General features: G+C 32.8%; 1 protein-coding gene across 2 annotated transcripts in view; it reads left to right on the top strand.

The window, feature by feature from the left end:
* trc (Serine/threonine-protein kinase tricornered) overlaps nucleotides 1-19,581 on the top strand; it is a 67,388-nt gene extending 47,807 nt beyond the window's left edge. The window contains exons 6-11 of one of the 2 annotated variants that reach the window (XM_089103174.1): nucleotides 651-790; nucleotides 4,520-4,705; nucleotides 7,293-7,416; nucleotides 10,874-11,061; nucleotides 13,985-14,099; nucleotides 19,115-19,581. In XM_089103174.1, coding sequence (XP_088959300.1) covers nucleotides 651-790; nucleotides 4,520-4,705; nucleotides 7,293-7,416; nucleotides 10,874-11,061; nucleotides 13,985-14,099; nucleotides 19,115-19,118 — 757 coding nt within the window. In that variant the 3' untranslated portion in view covers nucleotides 19,119-19,581. Of the gene's footprint in view, nucleotides 1-650; nucleotides 791-4,519; nucleotides 4,706-7,292; nucleotides 7,417-10,873; nucleotides 11,062-13,984; nucleotides 17,081-19,114 lie in introns of those variants that run through there. The other variant, XM_089103170.1, reaches the window with a different exon arrangement.
* Nucleotides 19,582-21,546: the final 1,965 nt, after the last annotated feature.

Here is a 21,546-nt window from a genome sequence, read left to right as displayed (position 1 = left end):
TAGCAGCTAAAAACTGAAATGAGTCGCTTAGGCAGCTAGAAACATAAGCTAATTCTTAATTCCACAACCCATTTCTTTTAATTTAAAATCAATTGTTATAAAAAAAAGGCTCAACTCGATTAAGCTCAAATCGAAATCCCAATACTTACTTTTTTCTTGGCACATTTCATTTTTTTTTTTCTTGTGAAAATATTCACAACAATATTTAAACTTAGTAAACCAGCATTGCAGTGGAGTGGAATGCTTTTGTACGGAACCTCTTAAAATTTAAATTGATGATTTACTTCTTAGCTTCCATCATGTGCTGTGTGTTATTGCTATGGATCGATTCACCAAACTGAGTCGAAGCTCAGGCTACCAGGGCCCACTGGTTGCATAAGAAACTCCAAATACTTTCTTTTGCTGCAATACTAAAACATGGTTATTAATTGATATTGGGGGGGGGGGATATCAAACCTGATAATTTAGTTTTAGATGTTAGAGGGCATATTGGAACCTCTTGGAAGGGTGTAAAGAGAGAGGCTTTGAATAGATTGGGATGGAGGAAGAGTGTGCGTAGCTTTGTTGGCCTCAGGCAACTTGGGGCTGAAGTTATTTGCTAGTAGTAGTAGTAGTAATAATAGAAAATAATATTATTATTTCTTTTGCAGGGATATCAAACCTGATAATTTACTTTTAGATGCTAGAGGGCATATTAAACTCTCTGATTTTGGCCTTTGTACTGGAGCAAAGAAATCTCATAGGACTGATTACTATAGAGACCTGAGTCAAGCGGATCCAAAGGATTTTGGTAAGAGTCTAATCTAAAATGATTTCTTGGACCACACTACTTTTCCATTTTTTAAGCAAAATTAAATAAAATACTGAAAAGTGCATAAAACTTTAATAAGAGAATGTATTGTGCGAAAACAAAAAAAACTTCTTTTGCGAATTTTAATATATATCTGAATATTTCGGTATCTTATCTGGAAATCTTTTTCAACGAAGGAAAAAGGAAAAGAAATTAGCTTAAATCAACACGTACATTAAAAGATGAGGAAAACTCAACCAATATACTAAAAACAAAAACGCGAAATTTAGGTTTGAACAAATGTGAATTTTTTTTTCGCCATGGTCATCTTTATTCGATTTTTATTTTGTCATATCTGCTGTCTTCTATGTTTCATCTTTAACCATGTTGTTAAAATAATCTTCATTGCCTTGTCTTGTCTATTTTTTTTTGCTCTTTATCCTATGACATTTCCATAATTTGTTTTATTTTTCATGTTCCCAAGATAGTGCCAAAATATGTCTGTTTTTTAACTAAAAAGTATTCTAAACACAGTAAAAGTAGAATGGAAAGAATTTCTGTCGTAGTTTGCCAATTTGTGACTGGTTTAGAAACACTAAAAATGAAAATCAACCTGGAATTTTTGAGAGTTCCAAAATGCTGTGCTATGAATGAAGTATTTTTTATGTGTAATAAAAATAACAAAAAATCAAGAGTAGGCAGTACGACTTATTGAGATACTCATCATATGATACTACAACACTATTGTCCAAAATGGAGCAAATACGAAGGTGGGTTTTCCGTTTGTAAATCCTGTTTTTTATATACCCCCCCCCCCCTATTAAATCGGGGGGGGGTAGTAGTAGTATAGTAAGAGGATCTATGACTTTCTTAAATCGTTTAATTTTTTCACAAATTCCCAGTTTGGTTTTAGGTCTGGACACAATACTGAGCACGCTATCATTGCTCTCATCCAATATATCCATGAATGCTTAGATAGAGGTGAAATTCAAGCAACAATGTACTTGGATTTTAAAAAAGCATTCAATACAATAGCCCATTGTATTCTTTTTCGTAAATTGGATAATTGTGGTGTGCGCGGACCAGCGTTGGATCTAGTTAAATCTTATCTTGATAAGAGAAAGCAACGAATAGATGGAGGTAATTTTCTCTCTTCGCCTGTTCCTCAGTCCTCGATGGCTGGGGTGCCTCAGGGCTCTGTCGTAGGTCCTCTGCTTTTTCTAGTTTATATAAATGATTTTCACCGCGCTTTGGCAATCCCATGTCTCAGCACACATTTTGCTGATGATACGGTAGTTTCAATTTCTGAGAGGAATGACGAGGAGTTGGAGACAAAACTTGATACTGCATTTTCTAATGTTCTTGAATGGTGTTCTACAAAGTTTATTGCTTTGAATTTATCAAAAACTAATTTCATAATTTACGGCAGGAAGTCAAATATATGCCCTCGTATTACGCGAGTTACTTCTTCAAAGTATCTATTATCAATATCTCGAGTGAATGCGATAAAGTACCTTGGACTTATGATTGATGAAAGATTATCTTTTAAAACACACATTCAAAATATACGCTTAAAGATTTCAAGGTGTGTTGGTTTAATGCGGAGGTTGAAGCATTATTTGCCCTACTCTGCTTTACGAAGCATTTATTTTGCTCTGATTCAGTCTAATATTAATTATTGTTCTCTAGTTTATTTATCTACATTTAAAAGCCATATTAAACCAATACAGATTTTACAAAATAAAGCAGTAAGAATCCTCAAACTTTTTATTTCATCACCTATTTCACTTCCAAATAAGTCTTCTACAGCATCTTTATATACTTATTTAGATATACTTCTAGTTTCTCAACAATTTACTTTTGGAGCAATTATTTTCAAATTTAATTATGACATTAATAAAATTTACCGCCATATTACCTCAATCAAAGTTTGTTCTCCCGATCACAAGATTTACATCGTTATAACACGCGACAAAAAACGAGTATCTACATTGGCAAGTATAGTACTGAGAGATCTAAATTCGCCCCGTTTGTGTCAATAGCCCGGTGCTGGGATGCTCACAAGGATTTTATTGATAAATTTTCTTCTATCCATTTACTAAAAAGGAATCTTAAATTTCATTTAGTTCAGGATTATTTTTAATTAAGTGTCTTTTTAATATGATTAAGTTATTTGTTTGGATTGTTGTTCTAAGTGAATGTGGGCCTCTCGGCTATCTTTTAGTATAAATTTACATTTAATAATATTGATCTTTTTTTTGTATATATTTATATTTATATTTGGATCCTGGACTAGCTGCTACTGTCATATTATTGTTGTATTATTGTATCTTTGCCGTCGTAATTATCTTTGTATTGTAGCGTAAAATTTTTTTATTGTATCTTTGTCTAGGCCTAGTTTTTCGAGCTTGTCTCCCCATGGGCCTATGTCAATTATATACATGTATATGTTAATAATAAAATGATTGAACTTGAAAAAAAAAAAAAAAAAAAAAAAAAAAAAAAAGCACTGACTTTGTCCGACAGAATCTTCGGTGCATGGGAAATTTGTTTTCCCCTTTCTCTTGTAATGACACAATTTCTTCTTAGAAGAAAGTAAAAAATCGACTAAGTTGGTTTAGTTAAAGTTTTAACTAAACCAAAGTGGTTTAGTTTAAGTTTAGTTAAAGGCTTAGTTAAAGTTTTTCTAAAATCACTGGGTACTTCCTATTTTCAAAAACCATATTCATAATTTTCCATAATTAATATCTAGCTTCACAGCCACCATGTTTCCAAAACTCATTTATTTCGTTAAAAGCCTCAGAGGCCTTAATATGTTTTAGTACTTTTAGAACTGTCCAAAGAGTAGAGGTAACTTACAAGATTGGAAAATGTCACGAATCTCAAAAATCAGGTGACTGACTGTACTGTAATGCTGATTTCTGTTTCCTTTTTCAGCTTCAGCAACAATTAAAAAGCCAGTTACATGTTTTTTTCTTCTTCTTTTTTCTCTCTCTTTTTTTTGCCTTCGCTTCGTCTCCAGACCATCTGCCTCTGTTTGGCCCATTCGCGTGTCATCGTAAGAACATAGTCAACCGGGGTTCTTGTTGGTTGCAAGAAGCGGCCAAGGCCGTCCCGCCATCAGAAACGGTAGAAGCCACAAGATATCCTTAATTGTGTTCAACGGATATATTTCATGCAACCTTTACTAGCCTATTTGCAGACGTTTAAGTTATCTTATAGTCCTTACTCTCAATATAAGAGACTTGAGAGTTTTCGGTTGTGGTCGAGCTACTAGGTGCTCACAAAATGTTAGGTTAGGCTCACAAAACTAGGTGCTCACAAAACCCTCTTAGTTATTAGATGTGTCTCAGTATTTTAGGCTTCAGCACATCAGTAGGGTTTGTCAAAGTTTATTGCAAATTAAAAAGAGAAAAAAAAGTCCAGGTGTTCACTATCAGTAAGAACAAAGTTAATCAGTTGCAATTATAAGCTACAGCAACCAGGGAATTTCCCTAATAACTATTTAATGCTTAAAGTAGCTTTCTTCTTTTGTTGATTTAACTAGAAGAAGCGATAAAATTTATACACCTTTCAAAAATTTTGTCTATGTATGGGGTAAAGATAAGAGACCCTGTTGACTTAACTAGGGTTACGAATCAATATACGAATAAATACTACCGTGTATTTGATAAAAGTACAAATAATGTGTCATAATGCCTTTGAGCTCACTTACTCTTTTATTTTTAGCTGTAGTTGGTAATTTGATGGATAGTAAGCGAAGAGCCGAAAGTTGGAAGAAGAATAGACGAGCTCTAGCCTACAGCACCGTTGGAACACCAGATTATATAGCACCAGAAGTGTTTTATGCCAAGGGATATGATTCTGCTTGTGATTGGTGGTCACTAGGAGTCATTATGTACGAAATGCTTATAGGTATTTTCTTTTCTCAAAATTCTTGGGGCCTAGGGGCTAAAAGTTTATGGTCTGATACCATTTTTACTGTCTCTAGAAAAATCGCTTGGGATCTAGTGGCACTTTCCAGAATTATATTGCTGACTTTGGCAAACAGGGAAATTTCACCGATTGAAGGACCTTTGCTATGAGAAATACATAAAGTGTAAAGTTTTGGTATTAATTAAATAATAATAATTAAATTATTATATATAATAATAATTAATTATTATATTAATAATAATTTATAATATAAATTATAAATTATTTTTTACTTATTAATAATTATAAAATAATAATATAATAAATATTATTATATTATATACTAAATAATTATATAATATAAATTATAATAATTTATAGAATAATAATTAGATACATTTTCATGATAAAATTGAATGCCGAAACTGAAATCGTTTCCCTGAATGTATGCTCAAGTGGCCCTAAGAACTCTTGTAATATAAATGAATAATAAAAAAAAGCACTAGCGATCTAGTGGGTCATTTTATAATTATTTGGCCAATGTTGTCTCATAAAGATATTTCGCTAATAACAACGCTTTTGATTTAGTTCATTATCGTGATACAGTCAGGCATGGCCAAAAACGGTAATTATTTCCCTGAGTGTATGTTCAGATAGCCCTAAGAACCCTTGCCTCAATCGTTATATGTGAGAAGATAAATAAATAAAAAAACTAGCGATCCAGCTGCATTTTCAGAATCTTTTTGCCTATACGATCACAAAGATAATTCGCTAATTACAACGCCTTTGAATGAGAAATATATGAAATTTAGAGTTTTGGTTTTAATTTGATGTATTGTAATGATAAAATGAACGATAACGAAGCTGAAATTATTTTCAAGAATTTGTTTAGTTTTTTTTTATGCGGTAAGTTCAGACACACTGGAAAGTCGGCTTATTCTCTAAAAAATGTCGCTTCCTCTGGAAAATTTTTATTTAGATCTATTTCCCTTGTTTTATCAAGTAAAGAAAAACAGCTGGCTATGTTTCCGCTCTATTGTGACTCAGCTAAAACGTTTTTTTATTTTTAATGAAATGCTTCAGAAGAAAAGATTTGTTGTAAAACATACATATTGTACTGGATGAAATCTTTGCTAATGTCTGTTGAACTGGCTTCACTTTACTATGATCAGTTTAACCTATAGAGTTTAGAAAGAAGTATTTGTAAAAAGATAGAAATGAACTCCGGAGTAACTTTAAACGTCAAGTTTAGGCATACTGTAAAAGCTGTAGAAAAGAGGTATATGACTCATATATTTTGTCGTGTTATGATACAATCTTTGAATCCTTTCTTCTGTAAATATTTGAGATTAGTAACTTTAAAAGGAAACATCATCATTTCCTACGCCACCTCTCTGAAATTTAAACATCGATGCGGTAGATTCAACTGACAAGGGACTATATTTCGATCACAAGGGGCTATATTTGCTCTACAGGGCTATATGTCATCTTTTTTAAGCTGGTCAAAATTTCCATGGGAATTCCCCATACTCGTTCTACGTTTAGGGCATTCTCTCTACTTCCATTATGTGGAAGTTTCTTCAGAGCAGTTGATTGCACATGGGCCGTCGACAATTCTTCCAAACAATAGAAAAATAAATTGATTTGTCCATTTTGAGTTAAGAAGGCATGGTTTAGGTTTTTCCCATTTCTGTTCATTGTAAAACAAGACTTGTAGAAAATCTAAAGCTTATAAAGAACTAGCTTACCCGTCGTGCGTTGCTGCGATCTCAAGAAAAAGGAAATTCAAGAAAAATCCCCCCCCTCCCCCGCCCATGCATTAATAACGATCGTATTTTTAAGTTTGTTTTTGAAAAACTCCCACCTTGCGGATCCCCCTCCCCTCGCTCGGAAAATTCTTCTCGGAACTCCCCCCTCCTCCCCGTCGCCAAGAAGGCCCAAACGCACAAGAAAACATTGATTGTTTTTCAAAGTTTTATAAATTGCCAAATCAATTTATTTTTGTTACATATGCAAATAGTCGGAAAAGAACTCAAATTCATTTACATTTTGATTAATCCCTGCCCCCATGGAAACTTTACCCCCCCCCCATATAGAAAGTGATAGTATATAAATTTGAAAAGTATTTGAATTTAACGAAATAGTTGAATGTCAAATTCAGAAATTGAAAAGGAAATCTTATAATTTTGGAACTGTGTTCGATGACAGAATTCATAATCAACTAACCTGTTAATTGAGTATCCGAAAAACATGAATTATGTGACAGAAAGGGACTGTGAAGTATTTTCGATTAATGATCTCTAATTTCAGTCAGCGTGAGAAGTACTAAGAGTGCCTTGGGAGGGGTGATTTATACCTAAAACCTGTCAATAGCGTAGTCGTACATACAGGACACACACATGGACGTACATTTGATTGTATATATGTATAGAATATGCAATTCTTTTTCAGTGCAAGTTAAAGAAATTAGATTTTAAATTTTGAAATGAGTAAGTAGTTTCCTTAGAACTATGGTTTTTTATTATATTTAACAGTATATTCATCAACTTGACTCGTGTGTGTGTAATATCCTGACTTTTCATTTCAGGATACCCTCCCTTCTGTAGTGAAAGTCCACAGGAAACTTACAAAAAAGTCATGAACTGGGAGCAGACCTTGGTATTCCCCCCGGAAGTTCCTATTTCGGAAGAAGCAAGATCTACCATTAAAAAGTTTGATTTCCTTCTGTTTTTTTTTTATCCTTACATCTAAATTGGTAGCTGATAATTGTTCAGAATTTTATATTATTTGCTGATAAAGTTTTATATTACATCCAAATTTGCTGATAGTTTGATATGACTAGATTTTCTAGTTACATCAAAAATCTTAAATAGTTTCTTATTTCATACTTATGAAAAAATGCTAATTGATGTGGTAGTTGTGTTAGAATTAGCTGATGATATTTCATGTGACTAAATTTTCTGTATCAAACAGTTCATGGTAACTAACTGTAAGTAAGGACTGACCCAGTTACTCAGTAGTAACTGAAAATATAAAGAACGAAATATTGATACCAATAAATATATCAAAAGAATAGACTTAGTGTTCTGATTTTAAATATATACGATTTATTAAGTTTAGTCCGACCTATGAAAGGCTACGAGCCTAAGAGGATTTGCCTGATTTTTGAAAAAGGGGAAAACACCCCCTAAAAGTCAAAGAATCTTAATCAAAATCGAATTCAGCGTATCAGAGAACCTTACTGTAGAGGTTTCAAAAATTGACCAACAAAAATGGAGGGCAACTTGACCCCCTCCAATGGCCCTTTTAATCTCAAAATCGTCTGATCAAAATTTTGATATAGCCATTTTGTTCAGCGTAGTGGAAAAGCCGAATAAATATACCTCTGGAGATTTCATGACCCCCCCTCCCCACAGCCCCTGGGGAAAGGTCTTTAAGTTACGAAATTTGCCCATTGCTTGTGTGTAGTATTTGCTATTGGGAAAAATGCATACATTTTTCGGGGGGGGCAGATTTTCTACAGGTGGGGATTTTCCACGGGGATAATTTGTCGTGGGGAGGGAAGTTCTCGGGGGAAAGTTCGCAGTGGTGAAATTTGCCAGAATTCCTATACGAGATTCTTCGTATGTCTTGCTTTCTCTTTGTCGATTCAATTCTACGCGTCGAGATGTTAAGGGTAAGTGCCCGGGGACAAATTTTCACCAGGATTGAATTGCCTAGAGCAGTGGTTCTCAAACTGATGTAGACACTGTACCCCTTTTTAGGTACCCCTTCTTAGTTACCGACAGGCCTACTAAGTAAACCGTAGCTAAAATATAAATATAATTACCAGTCCTAGAGTTAAAGGGCCGTTTCATTTTTTGTTGTCTGGCCGTGTACCCCTTAAAATTTTTGCGTACCCCCAAGGGGTGCGCGTACCACAATTTGAAGACCGCTGGTCTAGAGAATAAATCGGTCAGGAGGAGGGATTTTTTCCGTGGGGATGTTGCCAGATTTCCTAGCATTAATTAAAAAACGATCAGAAAAAAAACAAGTTTTTTCAACTGAAACTTAGGAACAACATTAAAACTTAAAACGAACAGAAACTATTACGTATATGAGGGGGGTTGCTCCTCTTCAACACCTCGCTCTTTACGCTAAAGTTTGAATTATGTCACAATTCTTTAAGAATGACTCCTGAAATACTATGTTCTTTTAATTAGAACAAAAATAAGCTTTTTTAAAAGTACTAAAAAACTTTAGCGTAAAGAGCGAGGTGTTGAGGAGGGGCAACCCCTCTCATATACGTAATAATTTCTGTTCGTTTTAAGTTTTAATGTTAAAATTTATTTAACACATCAAAAACCTGGAATAGTTTCTTGTTTCGTACTTGGTTTATCACGAAGTTCTTAACTATTGCCCGATAGATTGTATGTTTCTCTCTTGGTTCCACTTTTGTTGAAAATAACCAGATTTTGTTTTTCCTTCATTCATTTAAAGCTATTGGAATACTGGATCCCTTCCCCTGCCCTAACCTTTCGGACTAACATGAAGGATAATCATTTTTTGGCGCCCTATTACTTCAGAAAAAGGATTTATCGATAATATGCTATATATGGTTCTCCAAACAAACGGACAAATGCAAAGATCCAAACAAACTATGGTTATCTTAACAACGGGGTAAAGAATGACGCACTGGTGAAAATTTCTCCTTCCTATCGTTTTTTTTTTAAATTCCTAAGTCCTATTAAAATTTGGCGTATAACAAAGGGTTGAAGAACAATTTTCAGTAGTTTAGAAGCAGATATGGATGTTGACCTGCCTAAAGGAGTTTTTTTTTATGGTTTGAAATTTGATTTACAATGGCCTAAATTCTCACCACCGCCAGTGTGTTTTAGAAGAAAGTGAAAATATTAGGACAAAAAATTAAATTTTCTGCTAAGACTTACCCAAAACTAAAATTAATTATTCTTTTTTCATAAGACATAACTCCTGGGAGTTTTCGCTAAAACTATTCGTTTTCTGCTAAAACTTACCAAAACTTAAACTTTCTGCTAAAAAAAGAAATGTTCTCTGTTCTGCTGCAAAATGTTCTGCTTAAAGCTCTTCGTTTTCTGTTAAAACAAAGTTTTCTCTGTCCTGTTGCAAAGTTTACTGCTAAAACAAAATGCTCTGTGTTCTGCTGCAAAAGTTCTGCTAAAACTATTCGTTTTCTGCTAAAACAAAATGTTCTCTGTTCTGCTGCAAAATGTTCTCTGTTCTGCTGCAAAATGTTCGGCTTAAAACTCTTCGTTTTCTGTTGAAACAAAATGTTCTCTGTCCTGTTGCAAAGTTGTGTGCTAAAAAAAAATGCTCTGTGTTCTGCTGCAAATGTTCTGCTAAAACTATTCGTTTTCTGCTAAAACAAAATGTTCTGCTAAATCTTACCGAAACTGAAGTGGATTATTTTTTTTATTAGACATAACTCTTTTGGAGTTTTTAAGCATAAACTGTTTCGTTAGTATAATTCAATTCCTGATATTAAACTTTACAATAATTTTATATTACTCTGCTTCTTATTGAAGGTAGACATTGATTACAAATTAGAATACGTGAAGGAATCTGGTTATTTTGATAAGGAACTTTCGTGTGCGGTCTAACAACATTGATGAAGAAATTTGAAAAGGAAATAAAGAATTGAATTTGGAAAGGGTATAAACTAAAAAAAAGAATATTGATAAAAGGTTAAACAATAAAAAGTGCATAGCCGAGGAAAATAAATTTGCAACGAAATTACTTTTCGGATTTTGATGAGGATTTTTCTTTTCGTAAAATTTACATACTGTTACGGAACTTTGTCTTCCGTTTGATCTTCTATTCTTACAACTTGATTCTACTCCTTTGCTGCTTCTTTATTTTAAGCGTTTAAATAGATTTTTTTTTCTTTTACCTTTCATTTTCATTCTTTTTTTCGACTTGTACATATTACATGTTTACTGTTGATTTCTTTTTTTTCTTTTTTCTACTTCGAATCTTTGGTCTCTGCTGCTTTCTTTTGGTTTTCACCTGTTTAAGGTGTTCACTTTTTTTCTGTGTTTTGTGCTTAAGATCTCGTAAAATATACTCAATTTTTTTTTTTTTTTAATTCGCTTTCGTATAGCCTTTCCATTGTTCTTTGCCAATTTAAAGTCATCTTTTATTGCTTTAAAGGTTTTGTTCGCATGCTCATGAGAGACTGGGTAGTAGAAACAGTTTGGAAGATTTGAAAGTGGTCTCGTTCTTCAGAGGCGTCGATTGGGAACATATTAGAGAAAGGCCTGCCGCTATACCTGTCTGTGTGAAGTCAATTGATGATACCTCAAACTTTGACGAATTCCCTGACGTAGACCTCAAAATTCGTAAGCTTTAACATTTTGTTTTTAGAGCTTTATGAAAAGAAATGATATAATTTACAAATAGCAAATTTAAGCCTATTCACTTTTCGTTTTACGCATAGTTGTGCCCGGGCCGCATTATAGTTACATTTGTAGAAGGAATTGCGCACAACTACAGTGTCAGTTATTAAAGCCATTCACAATTTGTTGAGTTTAACCATGTCCAAATTTCAAGCCTAAAAGTTCTATGGTTGACCAGTCCAGGATACGATTTACGGGATAATTTATAAAATTATAAAAGCTGGAAGATTGAAACTGCAGTTTCCCTATCTGTCAAAGGAATCTGGTAAAAAATACAAACACATAGTATTAATAGGCAATAGTTGTGAAATAATTAGTGTTGATACACGCTTTTCAAACTAGTTTTTTTTGCCATTCGTGTAGTGCAATTATAAAATTTTGAGGTGCAGGTATTACGTACTTCATTCTTACGACCTTAAGCATCATTTCAAACTGAAAGTATATTTTTTGGTTTTATTTATGCTGTTTAGGTCTATGTAAAAATTATAATTCGTATATATTAGTTTATAGAAAAATCCCAATTACAGTTCATAAGTCTTATAATTTAAATAGTTATGTAACATTTTTTTTAAACTGGGACTATTTTTTCATTCAGTGTTGAAAGTAGTTTCATTCAGTGAGTGACCCTGTAAGCTCAGCCAGACTCGAACCAGCTCTGAATGGGTGATTGGAGAAATCTGGAGGAAAAACATGGGAAGTTTTGGGTGGTTTGCCCCCAACCACGCTTTGCACTCCCGGCCAAAGGCATCGAATCAAGAGATCGGTACCTGCGCAGCGCAGACCATTGGTCAGCATGCATAAAAAGTTTTTTTGTAGAAAGTAGGCAGAAACTAGAAAGTAGGAGGTGCTACAGGATTTCAATAAATTTTTCAATTCTCTGCTCGAGGAGAACGGTTCAAATCTTCCCATAAATTCTCTGCTCGAGGAGAACGGTTCAAATCTTCCCAATGCATACGCTTGATATTTATCGTTTAATAGTAAAAAAAATATTTTCTAGTTTTTCTTTTCTGCCATCAGTTTAGGTTGACTCTTTTCTCCTCTACTTTAATTGCTCTACTTAAATTGCTTCAACCTGACATTCATAAATTTTAGGCATTCAAATTAATGAGTTTCATAGATTATGTGCCTCTGTGAAGTTGTCAATGATGTGTCGTAGATAGAAAGGGAAAAACAGATAGAAGTGTAAAGAAAATATTTACCACTAAATGGCCATAATTATTGAGAAAGTCAAAGACCAGATTTTATTTGAAGGATGTTTTTGATCATCCATCGACGCTTCCGTATAAGATAGCAACCCAATAGCCTATTTTCAGTCAGGTTTGCGCTCCTGTTGGCCGTGCTTTTTGGGAAAGTACCAACCACTCTCATCTTAACAAGTTCTTTTAGATATAACTGAGACCGTCTGTAGTCACAATTCTAACCGTAAATATCTAATCCAGAAACTAGGGATTTCTTAGGGGGGTAGAACACCACTTATGAACTATCTTGGCAACAAACCGTCGTATCTGTTTAATGTTTGTCCTCAGGAAATAGAAATATTGGACCTGGTCATATGGCTCCAGGATGAAAAAAGTAATATTATCATTGACATATTCATTTATTTATTTGAAAAAGCGTCTTACAAAGAATGAAAAAGACGGAGCATAAACAAATGGGAAAAAAGACACAAGACGCAAAGAAAACAGTTTAAAACATGGTTTTAAGACACTAGTTTTTTACAAGTTGGTAGTAACTATTAATGATAGGGCTCATTAATGAATTTATTGATTAATGAATTAACGAGATTAATGAATAATTAATGGATTAAAGAATTAAAGAAAAATGGATTAATGGATTAAAGAATTGATGGATTAAAGATTCATTAATCTATTAATGGATTAATGAATAATGGTTAATGAATTAGTTAATTAATGTTTTTATTACAAGTTGGTTGTAACTATTATGATACGGCTCATTAATGAATAGGGCTCATCAACGTAATGTCGTGTGTAACAACTTCTCACTTTCAGGGCCGGCCGGATTTAAAGCTTTGACGCTTCTAGGCCCAAGCGTTTTTGCCGTTGTTTTGAGATTTTCGGGGTTATTCTCGAAAATTCAGGAATAATTGAGGCAATGAACAGAACGCAACTGATGAGCCAAAAGTAATAAAACAGAGAGGTGATACCGAACTCTCAGCTACTATTCTGAGGAATCATCTGACAGTTTATAAGTGGCTACGGAATTCCTGTGTTGTTTTAAAGTCACTCTGTGATAATTTTTTGCGCCCCTGGCATTGTGCGCCCCTGGTGGGCCTATTCGTAAATCCAGGCCTGCTCACTTTGGTTAGAAATTTTCCTGAAATATATGTTTTTCTGATTATTTGTTAAGAAGAAACAAGAGTATAGGAATTTATATTTAAGTTTTCAGATAAAATTGGTTATTATAATCATATTATACCGGGAGTATTGTTAAAATTTTAAAACCCAGGAAATAGTTACTTTCCATTTAAAAAACTCTTCCTTTTTGCAACTGAAAGCAATGTCCATTTGGAATAATGTAAAGATGTAAAGGAAGATGAAATTATACTATAATAAAGATGGAATAATGTAATAGCAACAATAGATTAATGTAAAGAAAGAGAAACATAAAAGAGTGTTAAATAAGCAATATCCTTCCTGATGATTCTACTGTTTTAATAGTGCTCTTTTTTTCGAACGTGCCTAAATTTACCATAATAACTCATTTTTGGATATTAAACATTGGATATAAAAACAACCTTTTGTTTTTGGGCAAAACCATTTATGTTTAGCTATAAATAGAAAACATAAATGTTGCTGTTATTTCAGCTTAATCATAATCGATATTTAATATTTTATTTTTATTGTAGCTGCTGCCCCTACTAAGCAAGACAATGATCACAAAGATTGGGTATTCACAAATTACACGTATAAGCGTTTTGAGGGGTTGACACAGCGTGGTCCTCTGCCAGCCAACATGAAGAAGTAGTCACTCATTCCTTCTATTACATAGCAGAATTGTATTATAGTATTAGTGTGTTATATTTTGTAAAATGTCACTTTTTTTCATCAAGTATCTGTTCTGTTTTTAAAATGCGAAAGTATGGTGTTGTTTCTCACTCAAATTTTTTTGCACTTGGACTAAATAATGTGGTGTATTTTATTGTTAAGGAAAAAAGGATTTGAGGTAAATGTCTCAGAATCCTATAAAAAAAAGTTCTAACTTCTTTACTTAAACTGAAAAAAAAAATTGTGTGTCTGTAAATGTCCTTTTGATCTAATATCCCTAGAACATGAACAGTATCCCATATATCAGAAGCCAATCTAATCAAGTTCACTTATTATTTTTTTTTAATTTTTGAAAGGATTTCTAAATATGTATCTTTGGTTATCCAATGGCTATAAAAGGACTAAAACAGTAGCTTATTGTAACTATCTCTAAAAGTTTTCTAAGGATTTCCAAACATTGATTCATGGATATAAAGGGACTTAAACCGTAGCTTATTGGAACTATCTCTAAAGGTTTTCTAAGGATTTCTAAATATAGATTCTTGGCTATAGAGGGACTTAAACTGTAGCTTATTGTAATTATCTCTAAAAGTTTTCTAAGGATTTCCGGATATAGATTCTTGGCTATAAAGGGACTTAAACCGTAGCATATTGTAACTATCTCTAAAGATTTTCTAAGGATTCTTAAATATAGATTCTTGGCTATAAAGGGACTTAAACCATAGCTTATTGCAACTACCTCTAAATCTCTAACCTAACTGTATCTAAGGATTCTCAAATATGTATTCTTTGGTTATTCAATAGATATAAAACTAGCTGTTGATAGATTATTCTATCTATTTCTAAACTATATATCTTTGTAGCTATTTATTCTCTTAATTGATTAAATTCATTAAGAGGCTTCTTAACCAATGTTCTATCAGCAAATCCAGTGCTTCTATTGAGTGTCAAGCAAATGAGTTTGAAAAATTGGTGGCTGGTACAAAATATTATCTTTAAAAAAAATTTTTTTTGTTATATTATATTATTTCATTGTATTATTTTCAAAAGTCTAGACGCTTAAGTCTGACACGTCGACACGCACGATGTAATAGTTGTTTGATCTTTGAATTGTTTTGCCCACATTTTTTTTATTCTTGTTTCGGAACTGTGTATGTTCAAAATTATTCATGCTTATCGTTTTTATGAATGAGAGGTCAATAGACAAAATGGACATTCTGAGGTCTTTTTGGCTATTTGGAGCAATATCTGTTTAATTACATTTCTTTTTCTGAATAGCCAAATAGCTTTTCAAATGCATCAATACTATGAACTTGTATTTTAGCCCGAGTGCAAGAAAATTTGCTGATGGGGGAGGGGGTGGGATCTTTTGAAACTGTTAAAAAAAGATGAGCTATTAAAAAACCAGGAAAATATAGAATTCTTTTCAAGGGTTGATAGATCTTGAGGAAGCCCTGTGTATGTCCTTGCTTGCTTTTTAGTATATATGAAATAGTATACCATACCACATACCACAACATAGTATATACTATACCAAAAATAGTATACCATAGTATACTTTTTAGTATGTCATATGCGTTGGATTTCTGAGTGATAACTTTAGTTGATCCTTTCTCGAAAAGTTATTATGTTAGCATTAGTCCATAGATAATTTGTACTAACAGGGTTATCTTTCACTCCGGCAAGGCAAAAAATTACCCTGTCGGATTTTGCTGCATAATAGATGATCTAAGATTGGTGGAAACTGAAGATTCTCTTATCTATAAATGATTTTAGTTTGAATCAAAATTCCTTCTGATTATTTAATGCAACAGACTCTTGCTACATCTAATGCCACCCATTAACAAAATAAGAATGCTCAAGTAAGTAGTTCCACGCATAACTAGAGATGGCAGCATCGTTTTAGTGCTGACGGGGAAGATTTTACAATCCTTAACGAAAATATACCTATCCCAATACGAACAAAACGGTTATGGTCTTCGAAACACAATATTCGTATGTTAACGTATATAGTATATGCTGAAGCTATACTCAACTAAGGTAGCAAACTCTACTAATCTAGTAAATATTTTATGTAGAGCTTTTCCAATGATGTAATTCCGTCTCGTTCCGTAATTCTTTCGGCCATGGAGATGGATAGTCTTATTATTAGTCTATTAGTCTCTTGTGATTACCCTAAATTATCTGTGTATGTATCTGTTAATTTTTGGTAAAAATAAAAGCTTTACTGCGTTTGCACTTAGGTTGCATATCAACAGTCCAACTTCTTCACTGTATATAAGTTTATAGAGTGGAATCAAACTCAGTAATTTTTGGCTGCTACATTATCGGCGCGTACAAACAGCCCCTCCCATTTAATCTGCCATCAGCGGTCTAGTGTATATTACCAATGTATATTTTCGCAGAAACTTTCTCAAAATGCCTTTGAAACCAACTTGTAATTTCTAAAAACATCTAATAATAACATTGCACTACTAACTACTGATTTTCATATATGTATTGGAATAAATTAATTTAAAATTTAGTGTTTCAAAGGTGAAGCCAAGTTTCGTGCTCAAGAGAAATCTGACTTGTCTACCCGTGAAAAAATCTAATGTCGCTTAGGTTTCTACTTGTTTAAATGTTCTTTGGAGCACTTGCATCTCGGTTCGGCTTTGTCTAATGGTATAGATAGGGAATGATTGTACTGTCTAAATTTGTATACAGTGAATTTCTTGTACAATAGTTAGGAATGTTTTTGAAGTGACTCCCTATTTTATTCGACCATGTTACTCTTAATTTTAGTTTTGTTCTTCATTTGTAATCAGGTGTCTTACATAGAAGGAATTTTTTGTAGGTGGAAGAAAAGGATATCCTTTTTAAGCTTAAAAGGGTATTATAGATATCCTTTAATGTATGTTAATTTCGAATTGTAAAAGGTTTTATTTTTGTTCTTTGAAAATGTTCTTGTGTTTACACTGTCGTGTCATGTACTTTTTTTTTTTTTTTTTTTTTTTTTTTTTTTTTTTCATGGAACCTATAGTATCAAATAACGATGATAAAAAGTGTTAATAAGACGAAACTGCTTTATGCGAATTTTCTTTCTTTTTCTTTTTTTTCTTTTTTTTTTACTTGATCAGGTCTGAAAAAAAAACGTACATCTTGAAAAAGATAATTTGATGAAATATATTGAATCTATTCGAAAGAATGTGAAATAAATGTGAAATAATTTTTTTTTTTCATGTAAACCTATAGTATCAAATAACGATGATAAAAAGTGCTAATAAGACGAAACTGCTTTATGCGAATTTTCTTTCTTTTTCTTTTTTGATTTCTTTTTTACTTGATCAGGTCTGTAAAAAAACGTACATCTTGAAAAAGATAATTTGATGAAATATATTGAATCTATTCGAAAGAATTATGTGAAATAAATGTAAAGGCTGTTCTCCATTTGTATTGAACTCGGGTGTAAAGGCTGTTCTCCATCTTTCTGTATTCAACTATCTTCTTGCAGAAAAAAGGCATAAAATGTTAAAAAACTCAGGTGAAACGGAGTAAATTATTAACAAATTTTAGCTTATTTTTAACAAAAAAGAATTAATTTTTGCCAAACATTTTAGCAAAAATTATGTTTTTGAAATTCTGAGTCAACTTGCCTTGAAAAGCCAAGTTTTGAAAGACATTTTGGGGTGAAGCTCTCTTCCCGAGAGGGTGATTTGGAAAATGAGAACCTAATACATCTACACCGTGAATACTACTAATAAAACATTAAATTTCCAAATTTGTTGTTTTCAATGCGTGTTTTATTTTCTGCCTGACATTCTATTTGCGAATATTAATTGAAACATGTACAAAGAAAATTAATAATCCACTTTTCCCAGGGCAAAAAAAAGGTTATCTTAAACCCCTCCCCCGATTGAATATCCGGCTGGGCCCATAAACACTGTCTTGTCTTGTTTTTTTTTTTTTTTTTTTTTTTTTTTTTTTTTTTTTTTTTAACTTTGTTGGGGCTATGGTTTGAAATATGCTAATTAATAAAAGACAAAGTTTTCAATTAAAAATTAAGTCATGTTTGTATTGTGTTGGACTAGGCTGAAAGTTTGAAAAGATTTATCTCAGTTTTTGAATTCCGCATATACGCCTGTCTTACTTCGTAAGATAGATTATTGTAAAAGAATAGCATCACAATATCTGGCCTTTCTATTTTGTTTATTGATGTCAGATTATAGTTTTTTCTTAAGTTCAAGAATCCTAGATAGGTTTCCTCCAACTTTTTTCTTTAGGGTTTGACGTCTTTTTTTTCGTGATCCTCATAAACTAAGACGGATCGTCGAAAATGTTAACAAAGAAATTAGAAAATTCCAAAAGTAGTAAGTCAAAAAATAATATAATCCAAGCATGAAAAATGGGCTAATTGGCTTACGAATATTTTTGAGAACCAAATATCAAATTCTGATGCAGCAGAAGTTGATTTTGCTGCAACTTCTTGAAGCTGCACAAGTTGGGTACACAGAAGGGTCAAAATAAACAAACAAGGTCTATATTTAAATCAAGGTAGCTCTAATTTCCTTGTTCTTAAAAATTCGAAAAATTCCGCTATGACTAAATAGGGAAAACCCTAATTGAGAGGCAAATTAAAAAAATTCTCTTGATTTAGTTCTGCTAGTTAAATTTTCTTCTTGTTTTATTTTTAATTTTTTAACTGTCGAGTTAAGAGAAGTCCTTCTTTAAATTTGGAGAGAAGTCCTTTTTTAAATTTGGAGTATATAGTAAAATAATTAATTTTCAAGCTGATGATTTTAAACGCAATACATTAACACTACTTGTTATGCATTGTATATTTCTATGCTGATACAATTTTTTTTAATTTATTTTCCTTATTTTTGTTTGAATCTCCTACAAGTAAGTATCGGAAAATGTTTATAACAAGTAAATACTCCTTGAATTATAAATTGAAATTTTATGATTTGAACCATTCCTTTAAATATTTAAAAAATTATATTTTTTTCTAGGTAGGGTAATGTCAATCTGCCAACATCTCTGGGAGTGGTCTTTTAATAATATTTATGTTGCTTAATGTTCATTTGTGTTTGTGTTCGAGTCATTTTTCTGTTTCGTTAAATGCTGCCTTAAGGTGCGTTCCAGAACATAACGATCATAAATTATTTGTTAATACTCTCATTCCAAAACTGAGGAAAAAACAAAATCAGCCTCTTATGTGATCTTAATAAATAAAAAGGACTACCGTTTTAGTTCCTTCAGTACTTCTAATGCTAAGAATTGGTCAAAACTGTTTGTTGTCTGCAGTTTGCGTGTGAAAATAGTAATGAATGCAATTAAAATTTACTCTGGAACGCACCTTTAGTTTGTAATTGTTGTTGTCGAGATGCGCATTGCATGGTGAAGGTTTGATTTGGCTCGAAGTGCCGAACTCAATTTGTTTACGAAGGTGAAATTATTTATCAATAAATTCTCTATAAACCTTTGCGTATCCTGCTCATAGTGTTACCAGCAGTCATAGTCATACCCAAAGTGTATGGGAAACTCATTAGAGCGGAAACTGGCACCAGGGTCGAAAAATCCAACGCCATCTAGTATTCGGTAACTTTGATCCTAAACCGTTACACATTTGCTTTATAAGGGGCTATAGAATGTGAGGGAGGGTAAAGAAAGCATAATTCTGCCCCCGGTAGGCCTGCCAGATGAAAGTCAACTAGCCTACTGAACCTTTCCAGATTCTGCCAAGCTATCCTAGGCTACTATGTTATGACTGGATTTCGACTTAAGATAAATTTGAAAATAAAAAATTCTGATTAAATATCACTTACAGAGGAACATCAGTTTTACTCCTATTTCATTTTACATTATTCGTATCAAATATCCAATTTTCTGGGAAATTCTGTACTATTTTAATGAAATCACAAAACACTACACTATAGTTGGCGCTAATAGTTTTTAACCCCTGTTTTTCCATGCTAAATTGTCAAAGATCAATTTTTATCAATTTCCCATTCTCTTGGTCATACGCCAAAATTATATTGCCCCATCTGTGTGATCAGAGGACTAGTGACTAAAAAGAGTAAAAAGGCTATATTAGCTTCTTAGAAAATCGAATGGTGAGGTTCATTTGTCCATATTCTTTCAGAAAACTAAATTATAACCTCGGTATTTCTTAAAATCCCGAATTTTTGTTACTGGGTTTCATATAATATATTCTCTAAATCCTGATTCTTTTCCAATATATTTTCGGGTCACTCGAACTTCATTATTATGACTTAGAGAAAAGGAGAATCAGACGCTTGTGGTTATCCTCCTGGAAATTCGGAAATCTTTTCTTTTTTCTTATTGTACTGGTGGTTTACTTCTAATAAGATACCCTAATTCCTATTCTCCAATCGTAAGAAGCAACCCTAGGTTCAGACACCTACGTTTTTGTGCAATTTTGTACTCCAAGTTCATTCGACATAACGGGTACAATTAAATATACCGACTGAGCTGTCGAAAAGGGTATCCGTTTAAGACAAACAGGTGACATTCTACCCGACTCACTTTTCTAGTTCTGTCATTTATAATTTAACGGAAAAAATGGACTGAATTGGCCTGCGAATTTTTATGTTTTGCCTCATCTCCTTTATGCCAGGAGTTTTACCTCAGAAAAAAAAAACAGATGAGTGAACCTGGCGTAACACTAGCGGTCTATTGGAGCTTTAGATAACTATTATTCTAGTTTTGTCACAAGCCAAATTTCATTAATTGCTATGAGAATACGCAAATAGAAAGCATTTCATCATCATTGTATTTATAACCCGTCACTTTCTCTGCAATTGATACTTTCTCTGCAGGAAAGAGTTACTTGTCCATATTGGAAGTTCCAATAAATACTTTGCAAATTTAAAATAAAGGTGGTAAACTTGCTTTCTCTTGCCACAGTTTAAAAAAAGACCGAACATGAGCAAGTAGGTGATGAACTGTTAGGCTATTATATAACTGAGAACGGTGAACTCTCCCCAGACTCAGACACTATAGTCCTCATTAGGAATTTGATAATCCTAAGCCTGATTTCATTTCTGATTTCTGATTTTTCGTACCAAAACTTTACAAAATCTTTTTATGGCTCTTTTAATTTCTTTTTGTGGCTCCTTGCAACAGTTGCACCAAATATATCTCTGGATAGCAAAAATATTTACAACTAAATACGGGGTTTAGGTACATTTAATTCCATGCAAATTTTATTTATATAAATTACACACAAATTTTAGTTATTTACAAATTTTCTTGGAAGTTTGTTTTTATCTAATAACTAATTTTATTTTTTGTACAGATTTTATGTTTGCGTACAATACACTTGTTTTTTTCATATTTTTTGTTTCACTTTATCGTCACAAAACCTTCTGCTGAGTACCAATGCTGTACTTTATAATCTTCCCTGCTGCGGAGCTACTTC

The sequence above is a fragment of the Artemia sp. Qi Xiang Cuo genome, chromosome 2 (genome assembly GCF_049724085.1).
Source record: "Artemia sp. Qi Xiang Cuo chromosome 2, ASM4972408v1, whole genome shotgun sequence".
NCBI classification, from domain to species: Eukaryota; Metazoa; Arthropoda; class Branchiopoda; order Anostraca; family Artemiidae; genus Artemia; species Artemia sp. Qi Xiang Cuo.
Note: the sequence above shows the minus strand (reverse complement) of the source record. Positions and strands in the feature narration are given on the sequence as shown.